The 15,803-nt window shown below is 32.6% G+C and overlaps 1 protein-coding gene across 6 annotated transcripts in view; it reads left to right on the top strand.

The window, feature by feature from the left end:
- LOC143250572 (prestin-like) overlaps window positions 1-14,260 on the top strand; it is a 79,259-nt gene extending 64,999 nt beyond the window's left edge. For 5 of the 6 annotated variants that reach the window (XM_076501334.1, XM_076501336.1, XM_076501337.1 and 2 more), the window contains 3 exons: window positions 55-205; window positions 2,432-2,486; window positions 9,473-14,260. In XM_076501334.1, coding sequence (XP_076357449.1) covers window positions 55-205; window positions 2,432-2,486; window positions 9,473-9,612 — 346 coding nt within the window. In that variant the 3' untranslated portion in view covers window positions 9,613-14,260. Of the gene's footprint in view, window positions 1-54; window positions 206-2,431; window positions 2,487-6,695; window positions 6,755-9,472 lie in introns of all 6 variants that reach the window. The other variant, XM_076501333.1, reaches the window with a different exon arrangement.
- Window positions 14,261-15,803: the final 1,543 nt, after the last annotated feature.

Below are 15,803 nucleotides of genomic sequence, written 5' to 3'. Positions count from 1 at the left end.
ATTGGTAATATAATTAATACTTCACAATAAAGTCAATTCTTATCTACAATATAGCCTTCTGGTGGATGATTTACTCATTGGTGAAGTTAGTGATAGTGCTGGAAAATATCTTCGAAGAACAAAGGAAAGGAAGCTTCACCATATTGTTATAGACTGTTCCTCCATTTCATACCTTGATGCCACTGGGGTAGAAGTGATTTTGGAGGTAAGGTAAACTTCACCATATTGTTATAGACTGTTCCTCCATTTCATACCTTGATGCCACTGGGGTAGAAGTGATTTTGGAGGTAAGGTAAACTTCACCATATTGTTATAGACTGTTCCTCCATTTCATACCTTGATGCCACTGGGGTAGAAGTGATTTTGGAGGTAAGATAAACTTCACCATATTGTTATAAACTATTCCTTCCTTTGTTATCTTGATTCTACTGAGGAAGAAGTGATTTTAGAGGTAACGTAAACTTTGATATATTGTTATACGAGGGCTGTTCAAAAAATACGCAGACTGTTTGAATTGCGCGGCTCCAGTTGGTTCCAGGGGAATCCGCTTGGTGTTGCTAGGTTTGCACAGATCAGCTGATTATGATGCCATTTCCCGATTGCAGATATTTTCATTTGTGTATTAACTACGCGGTTTTAAGTGAAGTGCGATTTTTTCGTTTGGTGGCTTTCAGAATGAATGACCTGAAGGAGCAACGACTTGCTGTGAAATTTTGTGTTAAACTTGGAAAATCTGCGACTGAAACTTTTGCTATGCTACGGCATGTTTCAAGTGGCATGAACATTTTAAGGATGGTCGACAGTCCATTGAAGATGATGAGCGTCCTAGACGTCCTTCCACGTCAACTGACGACCCACATGTCGACAAAATCAACACCCTGGTGCGGGCAAATCGACGTCTGACTGTCAGGGAGCTTGCTGAAGAGTGTTGGATATTAGTTGGATCTTGTTACGAGATTTTGACCGAAAAATTGAAGATGCACCACGTTGCTGCGAAATTCAGCCCTCAGAACTTGTGAGTTTTTGGCCAAACACTCGATCATTGTTCTTCCCCACCCCCCCTACTCACCTGAAGCTTTCTCCTTGCAATTTTTTCTTGTTTCCCAAACTCAAAAGACCCTTGAAAGGAAGAAGATTTGAGACGATTCCCGAGATTAAGGCAAATGCGACGAAGGAGCTGGAGGACATTACAAAAGAAGCATACCAGGACTGTTTCAACAAGTGGAAACATCGTTGGGATAAGTGTGTGCGTTGGGGAGGAGAGTACTTTGAAGGGGTCCCAGACCTGTAACATCTAAATAAAGTACATTTTGTTTTATGACGTCAGTCCGCGTATTTTTTGAACAGACCTCATAAACTGTTCCTCCATTTTTTTACCTTAATGCTACTGGGGTAAAAGTGATTTTGGAGGTAAGGTAAACTTCACCATATTGTTATAAACTGTCCCTTTCTTTGTTATCTTGATTATACTGAGGAAGAAGTGATTTTAGAGGTAAGGTAAACTTTGCTATATTGTTATAAACTGTTCCTCCATTTTTTTACCTTGATGCTACTGGGGTAAAAGTGATTTTAGAGGTAAAGGAAACTTTACTATATTGTTATAAACCTTTCTTCCATTTTTTATCTTGATGCTACTGGAGAAGAGGTAATTTTGGAGGTAAGGGAGACTTCACTATATTGTTGTATTTTTGAATTATTGGAGTAATAACAGTATTTTTGTTTACATTTTTGTTATGACTCATATAGTATTAGGGATCCTGCAGTCAACAAAGTCATGGGCCCACAAGCAGTTTGGTGCATAAATGTTTTCAAAATGTACTTAAAAAGACATACTGGTAACTTTGTGTAATTTGTAAACTTTAATCAGTCTCTTCTACTCTAATAAAGCTTCAAAAGTTGTATATATTTTCTTAAATTGGGTAAATTTGGATTTTCAGATGGATGCTAATAGTGTCCATTCAAGTTTAAGGAGTTAAACAATGAAGAATATTACATCTAAATTAACGTGCCATGTCATGAGTTGAGTGCTAAGCCAAAGAGACATAAATGCTCTCAGATGGTGTTACCATCCAATGAGTAAATTGAGATTTCCAGCCATATATTGATATACCAAGAGGTAACTCCCACAAATTCATCAGTGTGCAAATAAATACCACATTCTTTATATATGTATTTTTAGAAACCACCTCATTTGTACTTGCCTGCAGATGACAAGCTCATTCTACATATTTATCATATTCATCCATATGCATGTACTGACTGCATTCTATATATTTATTTTTCCACATATAACCATTACATGTATTTGACATATTAGTATATTTAAAATTAAAAATCATGACTATACAACATTTGTTATGTATTTACAATTTTTTTAAATGAAATTATATGCATCTTCTGAACACTTTCTAAGTTTATTTTCCCTCTATAGATCATCAAAGAGATGAAGAAAAATGAAATTGCAATTTCTTTAGCAGCTTGTTCAGGTAGTTCTTTTCTGAAGTTAACATATCTTAATTAATTTTACTCCTTTTAAATGTAGTTTTAAAATATTATGTTGAGAATCCAAAAGTTCAGAAAAATAATAGGCAAGCTGTTCAATTGCTAAGTTTCAGGATTAGAATAGATTAGTTTTAAGTTATAAAATGAGATTAGCTTCTTTTCTCTTGAGATCACACATTTGTAAGTCATCAGCCTTTTGAAAACTTGTCTCATGTGAGTTTGTGCTATTGCATGATAACATCATGCAACAGAATACTTCACCATTAGGAAGGCATTGCATATCCATGTGTAATTAATTCCTCTAAATTTATGTTTGTGATCCTCATTCTTTTCTTCAAGAGTGTAGTGCACTGATGTGTTCTGTCTTTGCTGATATTTGTATATTTTTCATTACTTCAATAGAATGAGTTTAATTATATTCAATATTAATTTACAATTTAATGTGAACTTTACTTCTGCTGATATGAGTGAAGAATTTACCTACACTGAACAAATAACCAACAGATCAGTGGGAAGTTCTTAATCTGCAGAAGATGTGATGGTCATTGTCCAGTTGTGGTAGGGTTCATTATATAGAAAGGATTCTCTGCTTCTCTCTCTTCCATTCATTTTCTTTTCCTTTTTTTGAGTTTGAAGTTGTGAAAGGTGAATATATGAGCACTTTTTTCCCTCTCCCAAAATTTTGTTTTGGGAATGTCTCAACCAGTTGAAGAACATTTTCAGTCTTCCTCTGAATTTCAAAACTTCATTTCTTACATTTATATCATTCTTTTCACTACCATTTCCTCTGACACTTCCTGTTCTCTTTCACATAACCTTTCTTGCAGTTTCTTGTTCTCTCTTGCCAATTCCTGTCTGGAACAACTTCATTCGTGCAACCTTGCACTTTGTAATTTCCTCACATGACTGATTCTTATGCTCTTGCATATGGTCATAAAAATTTCCCATTCGATATGAATAATGAATACCTCCTCCCCACCAAGTTTAAGGGACAGATTTATTATCACCTGTCTTTCTATATAGTGTACAATTTTCTTGTCTTTGTTACTGTCCTTCTTCAGCACCTCTTCTTCCTTCACCTCATGACAAAAGTCTTTCACTATTTCCTTGATAACATTTCACAGGACTCTATATCCTCTAGTTTCTCTACAATGGCCCATTCCACCTTCTCCGAACTTTCTCTTTTCACTTGGTTCCTTTCTTGTTAGGACCTTTTAAAAAAAGATACCCTACTTTTTTCAAGTTCATCTCTCTTCCTTTTTTCTATGGGGCCTTTATTTTTCTCTGTTTCTTCATCATAAAGTTTTTGGTGATGTTTCTGATTCTCACTGATTAAAACTGCCTGACCTCAAACTTCTCATATTTGTTTAGTTTGCTGTTTGCTCCAATCTCAGCTTTTGCATCTCTTGCTCTGGTTCTTCTCCCATTCCCTGTTTTGTTCTCTTCTCCAGATCTTACACCTCTTCTCAGCCCATATCCATCAAACATCTCACTCATAAGACTAATTGCTGCTAACCATCCAGTTGTTTCGAGATCTGTGGGAGTTGGTCTGTATTAGTGTGTAATCTCCTTTCTCTACCAAAATCAGGTTGCTCTGGTCCTTTCTCACAGTCAATCTGTTAACTTTACTTCCCCATCTTTTCTATCCCAACCTATCACCTTCCACCACCCATCTGATTCTGCTCCTTGCTTTTCTGTTTAGTACAACAGTAGCCCCTTATGTTTTTAGTTATGTTATGTAGGGCTTCATTTAACATTTTCACAGTCTAGGTCAGTGATTCTATTTGTATATGGATGACAAGCTTCTTCAAGCCCATTCCCAAGTACAATCCTCTGGCACACTTCCAATCTTCTCCATAAAACTGCTTGTTTAGAGTACTTGATCAAGATTTTCAAGTTCTTCCTTATCCTGACCCAATATCTCATCCACCTGGAAATTATTTTCAATTCTCACCTCAGATGTGCCCAACCTTCTCTAATTCACATACAGGACCTTGATTGTTTGGTCACCAAAGTTCATGCATTCAGAGAGATTCTAATTCTTGAAGACCATGGCTTATCTGGAATCCCTCATTCCATTTGGCCATGCACATGCATCCTCTACAGAGGGCATTGTGGAACTTAAAGAACCTTTCCAGGGATGTATTGCCCTCACCAATCCTCTTCCTTTCTTTGTCACTGGAGAATCTTGCTTGGTGACAATACCACTCCAGCGTTACCTCTGGTATCCCTTATTTCTTCCCAAATAAGATCTTCATCTCTTTACAATTGGTTCTGGATGGGGAGAATCTCTGAAGAACTGTCCAACTTCAGGCTGTAGGATCTTGGAAGAGCATTTGCTACATAACAATTACCTCAAACTGTTCCCTGTCTTTCAGACATGTTCTTATTTCCTTCCTCTCCTTGTGGATAATTTGGAAATGATTCATTTGCATAATTCCATGGTTGTGTCACATATCAACTGCCAAGGGGTATGCTGTTCCAGAACCTTCTGCTTTCAGAAGTTGGACTTTCTCTCTTGGGCCCTTTCCAAATAGGTGAGTTTAATGGCAGGTTCACTGAACATTGGTGTGGATTGTGTTTTTCAATGAAGTTGTGTCCTACCCACAGAATGATCCCTTCACCCACACGACTTTCATTGGATCTGCTCCCAACTTGGATATTTCCAAACAGATGTCTTCATCACACCTCTCAAGAAGAAGTTTCTTCTCTTTTAGTTTCCTGTACCTCATTTTTCAGCATTGGCTTTGATGCCCTCAGTGAGGGCTAGATCCATTTTTTTCTATATGACTATCCTTCTCTGTGCCTCCCTTCTTCAGACCTTTGCTCCAATTTGGGAAACCCCTTGCAGGGACCTATTGATAGCCCATACTGACTAGTTTAATCTTGGTTTCCATTGAAACCATTCAAGCCCTTTTTCTCCTTCTTAATGTTTCATCCCTTCTGGCTCAACATAACATATCAATCTTTCATCTTTACATATAAGATTTGTCTGGCCTATTGCTCATTGAGCAGTACTGTCAATTTGCGTAGCTTCCTTTCTCCCAGTTATTGTTGCTCTTCCACCTCCTTTATGTATCAATATAAATGGTATGCTTATTGCCATTGGTCTATCCTTCACTATTGTCACCCTAGCTGATTTACTTTACAATATATTACCTCTTTTTAAAGTGGCTGTTTGATCACAACTTAACTGTCTTTACCATTGCAGGTTATCAAGCAGTGCTATCTACCACCTTCTGCCTTTCCCATTGCCACAGAATCTTATTTTGCCTATCTTTACTATCCTTGTACATTCTATACTTGTCCGCATACCTCTTCATCCTACTCCCTCATCAAACTGAAACCTCATTTTGGTTTCTCACACTCTTACCTAGAACTAATTTGAACCTTTTATAACTTTTATCATCCTAACTTAACATGTTTCCTTCTCCTTCTTGACTGTAGTTGCCATCACTCTGATGTTTATGCCACAGATTCCTTTTGAACTCTCTACCACTGCACTTGCCTTCTGCTTTTACTCTGATCAGTCCTTTCTTCTCAAGACTTCCACAGTTAAGGAAGGTGTCCACACCTTTTCTTCTATATCCCATCTCTAGTTTTTGTTGTTATCTATCATGCACTTCCTTCTTTTGGGATTTTCATTAATACTTTTCATTCTTTGTGACCCCTGCTCCACTAAAAACCTCATGCCTACCAGTTTATTAATCTGGTATATTCTTCTTTGAGGAATGAGAGATTGTCAGTTTTTTCGTGTCTCCTCTCACCAGATTCAAATCTTACACAATCTTTTGCTTCTCATTTTCACTATCCTTTAGATGAAGTTCTCCAGGCTGGCATATAGACTGTCCCAAACACCTTTGATGCCTTCCATCCACATCATCTGGCTGTTTCATCTCTGGAAGGAGATAGATTTCTAAGATTTACAAAACATCCTCTTTTTTCATAATTAAAAAGTAATGTTAAACAGAATTAAAACTAATACCTTAATAGTTCTTAAACTGCCATCCTCCTCCCTTTTTCTTGAAAATTTTGTTCATGTATAAATTAGGTGAACTGAGACAAGTCCAACTACCTGAAGTTGGTCTTTCTCTCTGTCCTAGTTTACTGAACAAATAACTAAATATTTTAAGGTAAGTTACTTATGAGCTAAGGATGACCCTGAGTAACTTAACAACCTCTTTGTTTTCCAGAAGGTAACTTATATGGTAGCATGGGACCCATAGAGACTGATGGTTGAATAGAAGTTTATGTAAGTATCCATACAGATATGTTTTAACACAATTCTCCCTGCATTTGGCATGGATTTGAAAAAGCTCCAACCTCACTATGTATTGGTTGTCCAGTAGCTTTTATGAAAGTACCTATTCTGCTCATCCTTGTGACTCTTTTTTTTTTTTTTTTTGCTCCTTCCATTCTCTTACATAGGCAAATAGTATACCCTGTATGATTTAGATGTGCTTTTGTGGAACCTTTGCAACTGAATATAAATTATCATGGGTTTTCTTTGGATGTTTTGTGAAGGGAGCTCATCTATGTAATCTTTGGACTAGTTTCTCCACTATTTTAATGTGAGACTATAGTTATTCTGCCTAGAGGTGAGTACTCATTTCAGAAGTTAACATTTTCCCTACCTGAAAATGTATTTCTGATAAATACACACCTCCTCTCACATTCCTACCCATCCTACCCACTTTTCTGATGCACATTTCTTCATTACCTCATTGGAAAACAAGTGTGAATGTAGAGGAAGTCACTGTGCATAGAGTTGTCTCACACTACTTTTGATAGAGGGTTCTACTGTGTAATCACATCATTATGTAGTGGTTTAAGCTCACATGTTTTCATGTGAGACTAGGTGGAAGTTTTCATAAGATTGGTGGCTAAATCTCTTTAGCAGAATGCACAATTTCAAGGGGTAAGGAGCTACTCTCTGTATGAAGGTGAGTCTATATTGAAATAACATTTTCAGGTAAAGAAAATGATAATACTGGATTTTGATACCCATGGTAGGCACAGCACAGATGACCCATTGTGTAGCTTTGTGCTTAACTACAAACAATAAAACAAATCTTCATCTTGGTTTGCTCCAAGTTTTCACATGCAGTCATTGATAATAGACTAATGTGTTTTATGTTTCTATTTTTTTCTATCATTTGTTACTTGTCTTGTAGTATTTATTACTGTAGAAAGAAGCTTTTTCTCCGTTTCTTATCTAATGTTGGTTTGGTACTGTTTCACATGATAGATATGGATATATGTATGTTAATTTTAGTGCTGTTTTTGTTGTGTTGAGCATACAGCTATGACAGAAAGTGTTTGTACAGCTGCATCCAGTGTTTATTTGTTTATAAACAGTTTATTTGTCGTTCAATTCACATAAAACTTTATGTAGATGTGTGTTAGAATAATATTTAAAAGTGTGTATTCTCCTGTGATTCTAATTTTCTTCTTGTTTTGATTCCAGTGTTTTCTTATAGTTTATTTAACTAACAGAATCGTGTATTCTCCTCTAATTCTAATTTTGTTCTTGTTTTGATTCCAGTGTTTTCTTATAGTTTATTTAACTAACAGAATCGTGTATTCTCCTGTGATTCTAATTTTGTTCTTGTTTTGATTCCAGTGTTTTCTTATAGTTTATTTAACTAACAAAAGTGTGTATTCTCCTCTGATTCTAATGTTGTTCTTGTTTTGATTCCAGTGTTTTCTTATAGTTCATTTAACTAACAGAAGTGCGTATTCTCCTCTGATTCTAATTTTGTTCTTCTTTTGATTCCAGTGTTTTTTTATAGTTTATTTAACTAATAGAATCGTGTATTCTCCTCTAATTCTAATTTTGTTCTTGTTTTGATTCCAGTGTTTTCTTATAGTTTATTTAACTAACAGAATCGTGTATTCTCCTCTAATTCTAATTTTGTTCTTGTTTTGATTCCAGTGTTTTCTTATAGTTTATTTAACTAACAGAATCGTGTATTCTCCTGTGATTCTAATTTTGTTCTTGTTTTGATTCCAGTGTTTTCTTATAGTTTATTTAACTAACAAAAGTGTGTATTCTCCTCTGATTCTAATGTTGTTCTTGTTTTGATTCCAGTGTTTTCTTATAGTTCATTTAACTAACAGAAGTGCGTATTCTCCTCTGATTTTAATTTTGTTCTTGTATGTTTTTTTAATTTGTAACTCAACGGAGAGATCTGTGTTCCTTTATTCCAAATTAACTGTTGTACTGTTTGACATATACGACAATCTTGGTTATGCTCTGTTGTAGATTTCATCATTTGTTATACGTTATTTCATCTGAAGTTAATACTTTGTTTTTATACCATTGATTACAAATATTACATAAGTATTGCATTATACTGAATAATCTTATGTTTATCTTTTTGAACACTCAGTGTAAAGAACTGACTAAAGCAACTTGGTGAAGTAATTTATTTTCTGTATAAGCTATGTAAGGAATCCCAGCAGTAATGAGTAGGATTAATTTAAATATTAATTGCATTTAATTTTTTTTTATTTGACTCACATGCATCTTTAAGCCAAGAAATATATGGACACCAAAACACTTTAGCACATAAATAGTTAATGTTAATATAGTCCATGTGAATAATTTATCATTTTAGGTTTACTCAAAGGACAATTTTATGAGCCTGTTTTGTGGTATTGCTGTCTTAATGTTCATAGTAATGGATAAAGTTCTAAACGTTATTAATCCTGACACATGTTTAACATAAAACAGTTTTAAATTAATTTAGTTTTCATATTTTAATGTTGATATTGTAAATTAATTCTGATATAGTTAATGCAAAATATTAAGATTTGAATTAAGTCACTTTTTTTTAAGGATTTAATGTTGATTTTGTCGTGTTGTTTTAAAATTCAGACAGTAGTTGATACTGTGTTTCATTACTATGCTTTATGTTTTCTTTTAGTGGTATTTTCTTGGTCTTCTAATTATTTGTGTTACTCTCAGTGCCAATGTATGAGCTGCTGGATAGATCTGGATTTTTCTCTAAAGTAACTCTCCCAGTCATCTTTCCCACCATTCATGATGCAGTTTTGTATGCTCAAGATCAGGATCCAGGGCAACCAACAATAGGTGCTACTGTTTAGATGTTGAATAAACAGTGTTTGCACCTGATAAAAGCTAAGAAACCAGAAACCTGAGTGAAAACAGCAACTTTTGTTGGTGTTTAGCTATGAATTTAGAACTTACTGGTTTAGATATAATGTGCTGTGAAAAAAAATTGAAATGGAAATAATCTAAGTTTTATTAGAAAAACATCACACACTAGCTATCCCTCCAACAAAGCATTTTCAAGTAATACATTACATGTTTTGTTTTTCTTTAATTTGCTGTGTTAGCTCAGTAAAATATTGCTTATTGGTTTTCTCTTCTCTTGTAATTAAGCATGAGTCACATAAAGCATTTGTATAGGTATAGATATGAAAACCAACAACTCTAATTACTGTTTAGCTTTAACATAAATAATACTGCCATTTCTATGTTATTACATTGGTTACTCATACTATCATGCTGTTAAACCTGCAATGTTTGTAAGTTATAATTCTATAAAACCAGCAACCCATGTAACAGATAAGCTATGAAACTAGCAACCTATGTTATACACTGTTAGAGTATGAAACCAAAGCCAGTTACTCATACCACTGTTAAACTATAAAACCTGCATATCTTGTTGCTGATAAAAGTGTGAGATCAGCATCTTCTATCATACTGTTTATAAAGTATTAAACCAATAGACCACACCACATATAAGCTATGGAATTAGCAGCCATTTCCACTGTGAAACTGTGTAAACCAGCAAAACAATCTGTGGAGCAGAAAAGTTATGAAATCAGCAATCTCTGATATACCACTTTTAAACTCTTATCACAGAAAATAAAACTCTTGAGTCCTGCAACCTATGTTACAGTTAAGATATGAAAATAGTAACCTTTGTCATTGATTAACTGTGACACCAGCAACTCTTACCACTTTTAAGCTAGGAAATTTGCAACCCTTTCTGCAAGTAAACTATAAAACCAGCAACCTTTGTCACTGTTAAGCTAGAAAACCATCAATTTTTGCAACTGTTAAATCTGTGAAAGCAGAATGTCTTTCCACTGTTAAACTAAGAAAGCAGCATGAATACAAGCCATCATTAAACCAAATAAATAACCAAACAAGCTACTGGCAAGTTGTGTAAGCAGAAACCCATGCCACTTTTTAAGCAGGAAAGCAGCAACATCTAACAGTGGTAATTTATTAATGCAACCCATACCCCTGTTAAACTGGGAAAACAACCCAACTCACCATCCAGATATTGTTATACAATCTCATGCTAGTATATTACATGAAATGTTTTTCTAGCATGAAATTATCCTTAGGGATAAAAATATTTGTCTTTCTGTGTTGCTCTGAGAAATTGCTTATAAAGTTTATTGATGCTGATGTGCCTTTAACAAAAACTGCATTTAATAAATGGTTATTAAGTGCAATTTTTTAAACTCATTTATCTGGTAATTTTATATAAGTAACAATATCAAACTTACAGATTATATTTCTACATAAAAATTAGGCCTGTAAAAAAACAATGTAAAACTTAAAGATTTGACATGTAAGTACAATATAATACTTACAGATTTGACAGATAGATAACAATACAAGATTTAAAAATATAGAGACACACAGAAATAATAAATGTAAAATAAAAATAATTATATTTGAGGTTTTGAGTACAGATGTTCACAAAAGTAATGTCACTGAATTCAAGCATTCAGCAGTCAATCTACTATACACTTGACTCACATAGTGAGCAATCAACTTACTGTACTGACTTCCAGGTGCTACGTTTTATATCTTAATATTCATATGATTTTTTTTCTGGGATTCTAGACTTCATAGCTCAACTCAGAAACTTGCTTAACCAGTTCAGTAAGTAATTTACAAATATCTCTTGAGTTATTATAATTTTCATGGAATATTTAAACATAGTCTCAAGGAATCCAGTGGCACAGTTTTTATCTTTTTACGTTTACAAAATGTTTTGATAAGTTGGTTTTCTATCAGATAGTCAGAGTAAATAAATGTTGAATATCTGAGAAGATCACCTAAATTTTTATGATATTGAATTGCTTTTAATAATTGTCATGATTCAAACAATTCACTATTTTCTTAGTGTTCCTGTTTAGAAACTGTTTGTTAAAAGTGCCTATATACTACTTACTGGTTGAATGTACTGTGAATTCTCATCTCCTTTGTGAATGACCCACACACACTTCAGTGTTTATGTTGTCATTACTTAAAAGTACTTTAGAGATAGAATGACAGAAAAACATGGATTAGACATTATAACAAATATGAACATTACAAAATCAGATGATGAAAAAACGACAACTGTCAACAGTGCATATCAGTAGTGAAGATGAAATATCTTATGTCAGTGTTCACTTGGAATGAGATATGTGTGTCTTCTTGCCAAAATGATAAATCACTGTTCAGATTAGTACATTAGGATGATAATTCAGCAGATTCCTGAAATATAATGACAGAGGAATTTAGTTCTTTTTCACCAGAATGTACGAGAATTAATAGATAATACAGAATCTAAAGGTTAACCATGTTAACAAAAAAGAATATTAAACTTATAGGTTGGATACGTGCATGTATTTTTTAAACTTGTAGGTTAGACTTGTACATAAAGATATGAATCATGTTTTTCATAGTTTTAGACGTATACCTACTAGTCAATAAAATCAGATACAAAAGGTGAGTTTATTAGATGAAACTATCAAGGTTATTCATTAGGTTTGTGCTTAAAAATCTCAACATTTAGACTTGTCAGTAACATTAGATAATTTAAAGATTTACTCTGTAGATAAGTACTGACACATTACACTTTGTTCTCTAGGTAATGGAAAACTAAACAGTTAGTCTTGTGGATAAAAATAAATTTATAAGCTACAACCATACACAAAAATACCATGTTTACATTATACATTTACACTAACAGTTTCAAAGTGATAGCTTAGTCGTGTGCATAATATTTTCAAATTTATAGTTACAGGAAGTAGGTGAAACATAATGTGGATAAATAAATGTACATATATTTTTTTAAATTTATTTCAGTAACACTGCAAGTTGACATAAAGATCTGATTTATAGATAAACAAAGGCTTAAAGGTTTTACCAGCAGATAACAATAAGACTAAAAGGTCAAATTTCTAAATAATATGAAAGTTCAAGATTTAACTTGTAGAAAACAGCACAATGTACAGATCTAATCCATAGATAACAATAAGACTTATAAATTATTATTATTATTGCAAGATTTCATTGTTCAAATTATAGATGACAATGATATATACACATCTAGTCTGTAAATAATGATATGAGTCTTAAATATTCAACCTGTAGATACAAACACTTATTCTAATATGTAGATAATAATGGGAGGGTTCAAGAATGGAATTGTGTATAAAGCTTTCACATCTGATACGTAGATGATGATTAGAGATTTCAAGATATAACCTGGACATAACAATAAGATATAAAAATACAATTTATACTCAATAATGGAAGACTTAAAGATTAAAAAAGATTCAACTTGTAGATAGTAATGGGAAGGCTCAAGATTTTACTGGTAGATAACTACAAGACACTCACTTTTGATTTGTACAAAGTAATATGTGACTAAGATTCTACCAGTAGATAACAGTAAGACTTACAAATCTTATCTACCAGTAGATAACAGTAAGATTTACAATTCTTATCCTGTAAATAATATGCATTAAAACTTTGAAAAGCTACATGTAGATAAGACTATGAAGCTTAAATATTTGACCTGTAAATAATAATAACACTGAACATTTTGATCAGTGGATAATAATATGAGCTTTACATTTTGATCTGCTATATAACCTACTATATTAATTTATATAGGAATTAAAATTTTGATCCAGAGATAGCAATACTGGACTTTAAAATTATATTTGTAGATAAAATCATCAAAGGTGTAGGCTATATGAACTGCACATATTATTGTTGAACTTACTCATTGGACCTGTAGATAAAAATAAGAGATTTAATGAGAAACAATTGATAACAAAAATGTCATGTCAGAATAACTTCTTAACTTCTATGACCTAAAAATAATTATTTTTAATGTGTCCACACCTTCTGTGAAGGAAATTATATAGAGCAAATATTTTCTCAAATAATTTTTACAAATATTTACAGTTGTTATATGTTGATAGCATGTGTAATGCTTTTGTTGGATATACAGATCATTTTAAAATTACTATGTATGTTAAATGAACTTTTTAATTCCAGTAAAGCTTCATTATTTTTACTATGTATGACAATATATTTTTAATTTATATTAATTCACAACAATCAAAAGACTGTTCTTCACATTGTATAAAATTCAATAACCTTGAATGCAAAATTCACCTTCCATACATTACCAAATTTAAGCATATATCAGATAATGACCATCACAAATTACAGTACTCTGTAGAGAATGTTCTACTTGTTATTCAGTGTCATTAACTGGACTCGTGTATTTATATAATTGATATATAACCTGCTATAATCTTAGATATCTTTTAGAAAACAAAGATACACATGTAAGAACTGTGAAGGATATTATAGTGCTATTCAGATAGGTGAAGTCACTAATGCTCCAACATAGAATGTAGTTTTTGTATTTTGAGAAGTGTTATTGAATGAATTAAAAATGTGATTTTTACAGTGTGTGAATTTAACTCCAGAATGTTTTAACTTGCACTTAATTATTTAGCATGAGTTAATGAAACAGTACTTGGGAGATAATCAACAACACTTAATTTGAACATTAACTATGTTTTGTGCCATCATTAAATAGGACACTGTCATGTCTTGCTTTATAAGCACTTTGCAACACTTTATGAAAGGAAGTTGTGAGTAGTAGTATAAGTTGTAGATTTGAGTCAAACCCCTATAAACTTGTATTATACAGTACTTACCAAAAGCTATTAAAGTTGATAATACCTGGGCACCTTTGTCATATACCAAGTGGAAGTCATCATTTGGAAGTATAACTTAATTATTTCATATCTAGAAACTTGATGGGTATTTGATTCTAGTTGAAATTTTCAGTGCAGATAATGAATAATTTATATGATCATTTGAGAAGTTGAAGTAAGTTTTTGTAATTTTTATTTTTGTGTAGCAGGAAAGTAAATTTTTCTCTGTTCACTGTATTTAGACTTAACATATTGTAAGTGTGGTAATTTAAATTTTTGAGTTTCTTGTATGCAGGATTTCAATCCAAGATTTCTCTCACATCTGTCATGTGTTTAAACAATTGAGCTAATGGGTTAACACATTAGTATCTTCTTTTTCAAACAACTCAGTCTACCATATTCTTTTCCTTTTCACAAATAAGGTTTATTTTCAGGGTTTTAGAATAACCACTAACTGGGTACCATTTATTCTGTGGTCATAAATTATTATTCTTTTAACTTTTAGTAGAATTCCCTCAGGTTGGATTTGAACCCACTACTAAGGCATTTAAAAATGAAAAACATCTCAGATTACCACATTAAATATTAGAGTAGAAGCTTGAATTAAAACTAGTATACTTAGTTCAAGGTCAAGGGGTCCATTCATACATACCCTAGTTTGTTTTTTTAAATGTGTTGAATAGTGTTAAAAACTACTCTCAAATGTCTTATAACTGTGATCCTTATTCAGGTAGTTATTTTGATGTAAACTGGAAGTTTTATATAGAATAAAATACACAGAAAATTAGTAAAATTTGGTTGCATGTCTTATTACACTTAATGCATTTTTGTGTATAGCTTTGTAAAGTGAGATAAAGCATCTCTTAATTTCCAATCATAAATCTATCAACTACTGATATAATAACTTGTGATTACTGTATTTAGACAATCATAAAGACAACAAATGATTAGATCTTGCCATTATATTTCTTAAATTAAAAGGTCCATTTTGTTTAAGAGAAATCATGTTCTACAGATGTATCTGTGGGATTATTCTTACCAAGGTAGTAATGTCACAAATATTACATAATTAATATGCAATATGTATAAAAGCTATCCTTTTTTGAATGTAAATTTTCTACATTGGAAACATCAAAATTTTATTTTGTTGTAAAATAATTTCAATAACTATTTATATAATGCTATTTACATATTATACCAGTAAAGTACAGATAATTTTATAAACAGATTATGAACAATTTCAAGGTTACATCGTTTGGAATGTTAAGAAAAACATACCTCTCACGAAGCAATTAAGA

Source organism: Tachypleus tridentatus, chromosome 5, assembly GCF_004210375.1.
Source record: "Tachypleus tridentatus isolate NWPU-2018 chromosome 5, ASM421037v1, whole genome shotgun sequence".
NCBI lineage: Eukaryota > Metazoa > Arthropoda > Merostomata > Xiphosura > Limulidae > Tachypleus > Tachypleus tridentatus.
Note: the sequence above shows the minus strand (reverse complement) of the source record. Positions and strands in the feature narration are given on the sequence as shown.